We start from the raw sequence: 10,000 nt of genomic DNA, 5'->3' as shown, positions 1-10,000 counted from the left end.
ACAAAAAAGAGCATCACATGGAATCATGAAAACTACAAACTGTATAATTGTAAGTTAACCTTCCTTCGCCCCTACCTTCCACCTCATTTTTTCGTGTGTGTATGTCACCAAAAACTGACGCCACACCAAATAAGCGAGAAGGGTCAAGGAAGATAGAAAGACAGAGAAGAGAAAGCACTAACCAGACCTCTGCTGGATGAGTACAAAAAGGGCAGATCTTGGGGAAGCTTTTTATTACCCACATTTCAGTGAAGACCAATGGTCGCCACCAATAATAAATCAATGGTAATTGGCTGTTACGATAGTGCAAATTCATCTGCAATGGTTGTAGAAAGAGGTGGAGAGTACTGGAAATCTGAGGAGACTTGTTGTCACTCAGACTCCAGAGAATGCCACAAGTTGTTCTCAAAGAGAAATATTTGATGATGGTCTGTGTGACACCTCCTAGTGAATTGAATTGTGGAAATCGATAAAATAAAATAATCTGAAGTGAAGGAAATAATGGAAAAGGAATACAAGAGACGATTACAATTGGTTCTTAGGTTAAGATTGAATGAGAAAAACAAAATAATCGCAGTAAACACATATACAGTCGATAAAGGCTATGTATAATTCAATGAAAAGAAAATGAACTGAAAGATATGGACAGGAAGACAAAAGAAAACAATGACAATGAAGAGGCTCTCCACTCAAAAAAAAAGATAATGAACGAGGACTAATAGGTGTAGAACGATGCGTAAATGAAGAAGAAAATAGTCTGCAAATTGACATCTACAAAGAAAAGCTTATAAAGATCGTGTCAAAATTTAAAAAATTGCAAAAGAGCGAACTAGTAAGGAGCAAGAGATTTAAGATAATAAAAACCAAAAGCGAAAGACGTGAATTTTCCCCCACTCTTTATCTGTGCCTAAATCAAAACGTAGATTCCATGAACAAAGCTTCTTTCTTAGAAGTGCACGCCTGTGGAACTCTCTTCCGTTTTCCTGTTTCCCACCTGACTACAACTTGGATGTCTTCAAGTCCAACATAAACAAATTCCTGATGAATTGTCCCCTTCAGTAAGACATTTTATCAAATCTCCATTACTAACGATTACTACGATACTATCCCATTGATTACTGTACACGCAATAACCCTTGTCCCCGAGTGGCATGTGGTGACCTCCATGTAAAAAAAAAAAGCGAAAGACAAGTGGATTAAAAAAAATGCATGGCCAGTTCAGTAGAGATTTACCAGAGGCAGTGGATAAGGGAAAAATCTAGTGATGGCTGTCAAAATGTGACTTGAATGCCCTAATAATTGCCACACAAAAGCAAGCGCCCAGAACAAAGAATGTGAAGTATCACATTGATAAAATGGTTGAAAGCCCCCTTTGTCAACTGTGTGTGTAGAAAGGTGAGAATGTACTACATCTCGTCGGTAGTTAAGAGAAGTTAGCTTAAAAGGAGTACAAGAGACGGCATAGCAATATTGCGGGAATGGTGCATTGCGATATATTAAAAGTCTTTCTATGTGTATGTGGGTGTTTTCATATATTCACGACAATAACTAACGGAACAATAACGGGCATTCTTTAACAATGACGAATGGAGAGGCTCAAGACCAAAAGTGTAGTAGACGGTTTCAATAGCCTCTACATCTTGGAAGATTTATTGTTCAGGGCGAAATTTGATTTTTGGACCTGTAAGAAAAACTTTTTATTGCCATTTTCTCATGCATTAATCGCGAGAATTTAATAAAACAATTGATTACTTGCCGGGGTAGACTCCGTCATGAGAAATTAAGGGTCAATCAACCTCACATATGACCCTGCTAGTAATAATCCATCAGACAAAGGGGCGATATTGTCCAGGGGTTTTGATTATTGTTAACCTGATGAACTGTTTTGAAAAGACGCCAAATAAAACGGCTCAGCAGTTCTTCCATATTGTGGAAAATTAGTTTGAGTGCTATTATTTTGCTGCACGTAATATCTTTGAGTAACGTTGACTCCCGGGAAATAATGCCCCAATACTGGAGAAAATAGCGTTGCGACTGGTACCTGTTGCGGTGAAGCTGAAGTTTTCGTATCCGGTGAAAAATCGCCTGCAGTCGCATAGACATTTATGACTGGATCGGTTGGCGAGGGTGTCATCACTTTAGGACTAGCGATAGAGTACTCTGCCTGATTTTGGTTTCTTGGTCTGTGGTCAGGCGCTGTTCTCGTTAGGGTAGGGCTACTTTTGTTCGGTCTACAACAGTAGCAGTTTGTTTGCACCTTCTGTTTGACATTTCGTGGCTTAGAACAAAAATGTTTCTTTTTAATTTGCTTTTCAAGGTATGGGCGTCCTTTGTACTTTTATTTTCTTTTTGCAAAAATTATTCATTAACTGGTTCCATTATTTAAATTCATGAATTGAGTCCGACCCGAGTAAGTTAATGGTATTCCTTAATACATAAGCTTTAATTTTTTCGTCTTTCCTAATAAAAATTCAGCTTCGAAGTTAATTTACCTGTTCTCAGCATTGTGGGTTTACTCAATTTCTTCCAGGTATTTAAATTTACTATCGAAAGCTCTGAACCCAAATTGCATTTTATGTCATTAATTTTTATAGTCATATTTTCACAATTCTTCTTCCTTATTTTCTGTCATCGCCAAACACAATCGAGTTTTGTATTTAATTTTATTTCTGCAATGAGTACCTTTGTGTCCTATTTTTTACATATTAAACATTTTCTTGATAAGTATGGAAAGTTCTTAACCCAATGCAAATTACCACATCAGTTACACGGAGACGGGATGTTTCTTTCTTCAAATTCTTTCTTAGCTATGTGTCTATATGTCCTTTTGCTCCAATTTGTTTTATTTTTTACGTGTTTTTTAAATCGTCTATCAGCTGTTTGTTTTTATCTACGCGACTCCAGCTTCGATATGCAACGAATCTTTTTTTTAATAATTTCTATTTTCTGGCAGTCTTTCGTTAACTTTTGTGGGGTTAGGTTTGGTTCATTTTCTAATTTTGTTAGGACAGACAGGCCCCCTAATTCCTTCATCTCGACCAGAAGTCAGTCCTTGCATAATTACTAAATATTTAAAACTGTCTGAACTGAGGTCTGCAATGTTGAATTCGTTACAGTGTTTATTCACCATGGCTGCGTACGTTGCGAAATCATATTCGTCATTCTTTTGCAAATTCGAACATGACCAATGCTTATAGATTAAAGAGACTTTCGGGCTAAATAGTTCTGGAAGAAGTTCCTCCGTCTCAGCAAAAGTTAATTCCAACGTTTTACGTGGTAAAATAAAACCCACAAACTTGTTATGTCTAGTTTCCGTAATAGTAAACGAACCCTTTTCTAGTCCGACCACTGTTTGCAATCGATATTAAAAAATCTTTATATGAACGAAAATAAGTTTCAAATGATTTACCTTCTTAAAGTTTTTGTCAGAAATTGTCAATCGCATTCCATGTTGAGACTTGTGGAAATGCGGTATTATTATCGGTGGATGCATTATTTTTAAGACTTGCATAAACAGCTCTTCCTGTTGTTGTTGTTGTTGTTGTTGTTGTTGTTGTTGTTGTTGTTGTTGTTGTTGTTGTTGTTGTTGTTGTTGTTGTTGTTGTTGTTCCTGTTGTTGTTCCTGTTGTTGTTCCTGTTGTTGTTGTTGTCTTTCATTTGAGTGTGTCTGGTACTCAAATAATTGTGGTTGCTGTTGTTGTTCAATCTGCAGTTTTAATAATTGTCCCAATGTACTTTGTAAGGCGTCTATCCTTGTATGATGGGTAAAATACAGAATTTCCGGAAATTTATCAAAACCGATTTTAGTATTTGTAGAACAACTGAGGAAAGGGAATGATTCGTGTCCTTCAATAATTTTGCAAACGAACATTGAACATACAATTTTAAAGTTCTTGGAAAGAATATTTCTTCCAAAAAAAAATGTATTTTTCATAGACGAGAGAAAAAATATATATGTTGACAGAAATATTTAATATTTTTTACAAGCAAATGTCTTTTTCATAGAACAGAAAAAAATGTTGATCGTGGCAAAAAAAAAAAGCCGAAAACCGTATGTACTTTTTTTAGTAAGCAAAAACAAAAGTTTGCTGACACACTTATTGAATGACGCGAAAAAACACGAATAATTTCCCTTTTTCTCTTTCTTTTGTATTTACAGGTGCACCAAGATGTGACAGTGCAAAGCAAAGAAGATAAAAAACGAAAATACTCTTACTTTCCACGAGTAAGCAATCTAAACTTTTATGTCTACGAACTTATTTGATTTTAGCGAGTTCCTGTTTTTCTCTTTTCATCAGTGTTTTCTGAACACTTGCTGGTTTAATTCAGCTTTCCACGCTGAGTTCTTTTGAATGCTGGAGGTATTTTTAAATTTGAGTAGCCTCTGTAAGTTCGAAATCCGAGGTCGCCACTATTATAGCCCTGTTAAGGGTTGCAACCCCCCCCCCCAAAAAAAAAACAGAACACCAAAATAAAGTAACAACATGTGTTGCAAAGCATACAATAAGTGGGTCGTAGCCGTCGAATGACCTAGGTTGGTGCACCGGATATCGACCGACACCTTACGACTTAGTATTCCGGTATTTATTGAAATTGGTAGGTAATATAGGTTAGTTCCGCCATAACAGAAACCAAATTCCAAACTCGCTTTGTTTCTGCTTTTCCTCTATTCATAACATTTTTCCTGGGGCCAAAATTCCTCAGTTAAATATTTGAACAAAAATATTTTAACTAACATTCTTTTCTTTTAAAACATTTTCTAAATATCTTTTTAACATAAATAATTTAACAATTAATCATAAATAATCATTCTGATACTTGGCACTGCCCGCCACAACATAACACAGACACTGCGCTGTTATCATAGCCAAAGAGCCACCCCATAACAGTAATAACAATATAAAAAAATAATGCAAACTAAGAGTGACAGCAACTTTTGATATTGTTTCATACAATTGAACAAAAATCATTATAGAATTCTGAGACTATTAATCAAGCACTAGTTCACCACCTCGCAAAAGCAAATCTTCTCTCTGACAAACAGTATGGATTCAGGCAATGTCCTTCTACTGCAGATATTTTAACAGTCATCTCTGAACGCATTTACCATGTACTGGATAAGGCGGGCGAGGCCAGGGCTGTAGCCCTTGAGACATCCAAGGCCTTTGACAAAGTCTAGCATAAAGGGCTGCTAATGAAAATTAAATCGTACGGTATAACTGGACGTATACTAAATATAATTAGATCCTTCTTAGATAATAGAAGCATACAGGTTGTCATTGACGGACGTACATTCAAGGAGCATAACATAAATGCGAGAATGCCTCAGGAGTCAATCCTTGGACCATTATTATTCCTGATATTCATAAACGACCTCCCTGATAACATTGTGCCTTAGATAGGTATGTTTGCTGATGATACAACGCTCTATAATATGCATGAGGGAAGAATTGATGTACATAAATCTAAGACAATGGCAGAATTGTTAGAAAATGACCTCCAGACCATAGTGGAATGGGGACGCAAATGGATGGTAACATTTAATGCTAGTAAAACCAAGCTGCTCTCCTTTAAGAATTACAAGACGCTTCTCCAACCCCCTATATCCATGACAAATAGCACCCTACCTGAGAATTCTACCTTCAAACTCCTCGGCCTAATATTTGCGGGCAATATGAACTGGGACAAATGCATAAAGGTTACTGCAAAGAAGGTGGGTTCCCTCTATTGGGCTAGAAGACTACTCACGCTTGACAGTATCCTGTACCTTTACAAGGCCACCATTCGCCCACGTATGGAGTATTGTTGCCACATCTGGGCTAGTGCATTTATCACTTGTCTTTCCCTCTTAGATAAAGTCCTAAAAAGAGTTGTCAATCTAATTGATCCCACTTTATCAACTAAGCTCCAGCCCCTGTCTCATCGCCACAATGTTGCATCACTGTGTCTGTTTTACGAATATTTTAATGAAATGTGTTCTGATGAACTCGTTTCACTTGTACCCCCTCAGCGTACATATCCCCGACAAACCCGCTTAGCAATAAGATCTCACCCCTTCACTGTTGTTGTCCCTAAATGCCAGAAAGCTTTCTATTCTAATAGTTTCTTCCCTCGAAGAGCTAGACTTTGAAATTCCCATCCTGTTGCCTGCTTCCCGGGCTGTACTGATATGCAGAAGTTTAAATTTAACATAAACAAATATCTTGTTAATCTTTCCTAGACATGGCCTTAAATAGCCCAAGTGGCGATTTGCTTTGTAAGGGGTGAACATAAGTAAAAAAAATGAAAATAAAATAAACAAAAAAAAAACATGCAGAGAACCAAATGTTCACCTCATGACGGCAAATTAGAAAATTTTGTTTTAAAATATTCTAACTCGTGAGACAAACTGTGTGGAAGGTTTATGACTTTTACAAGCAATAATGGTCCGTACTTACTTTTTAACAATTTTTCATGTTTCGAATTGTTCATATTCCAATTCATCATTGCTATAATGGCAAATATGGAACAGTCTACTTCACAGGGTTCATTTCCGAGGAAGAACTTTTTGTTTCCTGCAATCAGAAAGAAAGGCCATGATGATCAAATATATTGCATTCCTTCGAGATAAAACAATCGCAATTCTTACAACAAACGTCTAAATGAATAATTAAAATATCCATCAAACAATGCTCCGAGGTATTTACGCCGAAGGGTCACCAATGTTACGAGTTAATTGTAGCACATCCAATTAAAGTACTCTTTATATATAGTTATTTAATCACGTAATTGGATTAAATAATGTTTTATTTTGTGTCTCTACTATTATATAAAACCTCTTTGAATGTGTTTGTGTGTCAGCTCCTTCCACATACGTTCTAAAACGGCTGAGCTTATCTTTTGCAAATTTCACTCAAAGCTAATTTGGATGTCTGACAGTGTTCTTAGATCTGTTTTGTACAGAAATCCGATAAGCATCGAAAATAGGAAAACCACGATTTTAAAAATAGCTTTTCTCTTTTATAGATATATATAAAAAAAAAAATTTACAGGGGAATATTTTGCGTTACACCGGCCAAGAGAGATAATAAGATCTCAGTAAATCTTTTATGCTTCAAACAAAAACACACACACACACACACACACAGGTTTATTACAACCTAGTGACATAGCTTAGTGGTAGAGCAGTCCACTACAGATCGACCTGTTCAAGCCCGGGTATATCTCATAATTTAATTTTAATTTTTTCTTATTAATGAGTTCAATTTACGATAAAAGAAGAAGTACTATGTAAAGTCGCCGCAAATCATTTCTTCGTTTGCATATTAAAAAATAAACATTAATCAGAAGTTAATTTTCCAGGGCATTCATCATCAAGCCCAAATATAAGTTGGCGTGATATTGTATAAAAACACAAACGGAATTTGGTGAACTACATTATTATTATTATTATTATTATTATTATTATTATTATTATTATTATTATTGGCTCACATGGAGCTTTCACACAAGTCAACAAACGATCTGATTGGAAACCTTTAGTGTTCTCTGGAAGCTGAGTGACAACAAGTCTCCCCAGACGTCCAGCTCTCTCCACCTCCTTCGATAGCATTTGCAAATGAATTTGCATCATCTTTTCAGCCTCTTTATTAATCTCCTGTGCCAGTGAGGTCCCTTTCTATGGCCCCAATGGAACCTTTTATATTCAGCTTGGCATTATATTCAGCTTAGGCTAATTGTTTTCCAAATTTTATATGACCAACCTGAAAACTAAAGTCTGTAATATCCACCAATCTTCGTCATGTATTGGTGGCATACTCTTATTAGCATAAAATTTACATAAACTAACAAAAATCAAAAATCAAAACCGCACTTAAATATAATTCGGTAATAAATTTCACGCATGGAATAAATATAAATAACACGATTCCCTTCTAGAAAGTAAAGTCGACACCGATAGATTTATTACCTACTCATACAAAAAGCCTGCTAGTAAAGAATCAATGTTAAAAGCGGATTTTTCTATAATATAAAATGGCCGAAGTGAAAAATCTCATATACCAAGCCAAACACAATTAATCCATTAACAAAATATTTTATAAAGCACTCTCTGACATGAAACAAATCCTTATTAATAACAATTTCCCAATTATATCATCGATCAACAAATTAAACACATTTTAGTAGCAACAATATTAATATTAATAATAATAATAATAATAATAATAATAATAATAATAATAATAATATATTCTATTGTAACAAGATGCACGCTAATGATATAATCGACGAAAAAATAATACGAAAAATTCTAAACTTAGATTCATCATTTATTATAAAAAAAATTAAAACAACTAATTTACTAATAAGCAATAACTCAACACCCGCCGACAATTTACTAAAAACTAGCAATGCCGTGTATGTTTTAAAATGTCCTATAAAGGAATGGGTCTCCAAAAAAAAAAAACCTCTTAAATCTGCAGGACTAGGACCAGTATATTCCGCCGGCTTACATGTCACCTGTTTTCCCTAACAGCTCCATCTACCAACATCTAGTAACACATGACACCCTAAATACGAGTATAGAAACGCATTAACAAAAAACACCGCAATTTTAGTCGTCTAGCTTTGTAACCTGCAATATGAGGGGGTGGGAGGACACGCCTAAGTTCATTCAGCGATTTTAAACGATTTTAATCGACATTTTCAATAAATTACCTAAACGCTATTTTTTTAATTCATCACTCGCCTGAAGACAACACATGGAAGACGAAAACGAATGCAACTAGGCAAATTTCTTTTTACACTTGAACAGAATGTACGAACATTGACCTGTCAAATGGAACAAATGGAAAAAAAAACCGGATCGTAAGAGAAACAAATAGGAATTATCCCTGCTGTTCAATGAAAATTATACACACACCCACACACACACACATATATATATATATATATATATATATATATATATATATATATATATATATACATATATATAACTCTTTGTAGTTATATGGCTACATTTTAAATCTAATGAATTTGCTGTCAGCAGCAGATATAGACTACCGAAGATAAATAGATAATGATAATTGAAAAAAAAAGATAGCAAAGGAAGGGAAAAGAAGGAGAAACGATAGCTGTGTCTTAGCGAATAAATAAATTGAAAAGATTTACAAACCATATCATTTTACTGAAAAGTTCGCCATTTTGATTGACGGGATCGGTATCGTGCTTAAATAATTTCTTTAAATCTTTCTCATAGAAATTCTTATCAGTTTGTTTTGATGAAATCGTGGGATTCAATTTGAATAAATCTCCATAAATCAAAGTCTGCACAGAAGCACGACAGCCTCAAACTAAAAGGCGGTTTTTCGTAAACTAACCAATATGCTATGTTGTGTAATCACCGAAATTTAGAGAAATAACTATTTTGTATGTGATTTTCACTATTTATACAATAAACTGTATTATATCTAATAAATAAAATTGAGTCATTTTGATTTTGTCGCAACCAAAAAATGTTGTCTTAATCAAAAAATGTTGTCTCAATCAATCAACTGACCTTGTGTCTAATGCCCACACCACCCCCCGGAAATCAAGAAATAGGGGCATGAACGGTTGAAACAAAAAACCGTCAAAAAGAGAAACCGTTTCCCAAAACACGTACCAAGATATGTCGACATAGCTCTCAGGTCTTTCTCCCCAATAGACCAGATTTCGTCGTAAGTGTGACGGCCTATCCCGTGTCCATGCATCTCCTTGTTGACCACGTATTTGAGGGCGTTCAGTTTTATAAACAGTTCGATCCCTTTGTAGGGTAGCACTTTTTTAACTTCGGTGAGATCGTCGCCAAATGTCGCTGCACACATCGTCCTGGCAAGTAGAAACGAATGAAAACAAATTAAATTAGAATTCAATTGTCGATAATTTTTAAAGATGTTGAAGGCATTTACACGGGAAACTTGCGACGAGACGGTGTCATAGCGGTTCCGACTTGGTAAGCACGTTGTTTGAGAAAGAT

General features: G+C 35.3%; 1 protein-coding gene across 1 annotated transcript in view; it reads right to left on the bottom strand.

Moving 5' to 3' along the window:
• The window catches only part of LOC145284054 (failed axon connections homolog), a 30,928-nt gene that overhangs the window by 1,764 nt on the left and 19,164 nt on the right, over positions 1–10,000 (bottom strand). Inside the window, exons 4-5 of the mRNA XM_080133132.1 lie at positions 9,647–9,852; positions 6,438–6,554 (exon numbers count right to left, since the gene is read on the bottom strand). Coding sequence (XP_079989258.1) covers positions 6,438–6,554; positions 9,647–9,852 — 323 coding nt within the window. The remainder of the gene's footprint in view (positions 1–6,437; positions 6,555–9,646; positions 9,853–10,000) is intronic.

The sequence above is a fragment of the Euprymna scolopes genome, chromosome 8 (genome assembly GCF_053919585.1).
Source record: "Euprymna scolopes isolate OS-2025 chromosome 8, ASM5391958v1, whole genome shotgun sequence".
NCBI lineage: Eukaryota > Metazoa > Mollusca > Cephalopoda > Sepiida > Sepiolidae > Euprymna > Euprymna scolopes.
Note: the sequence above shows the minus strand (reverse complement) of the source record. Positions and strands in the feature narration are given on the sequence as shown.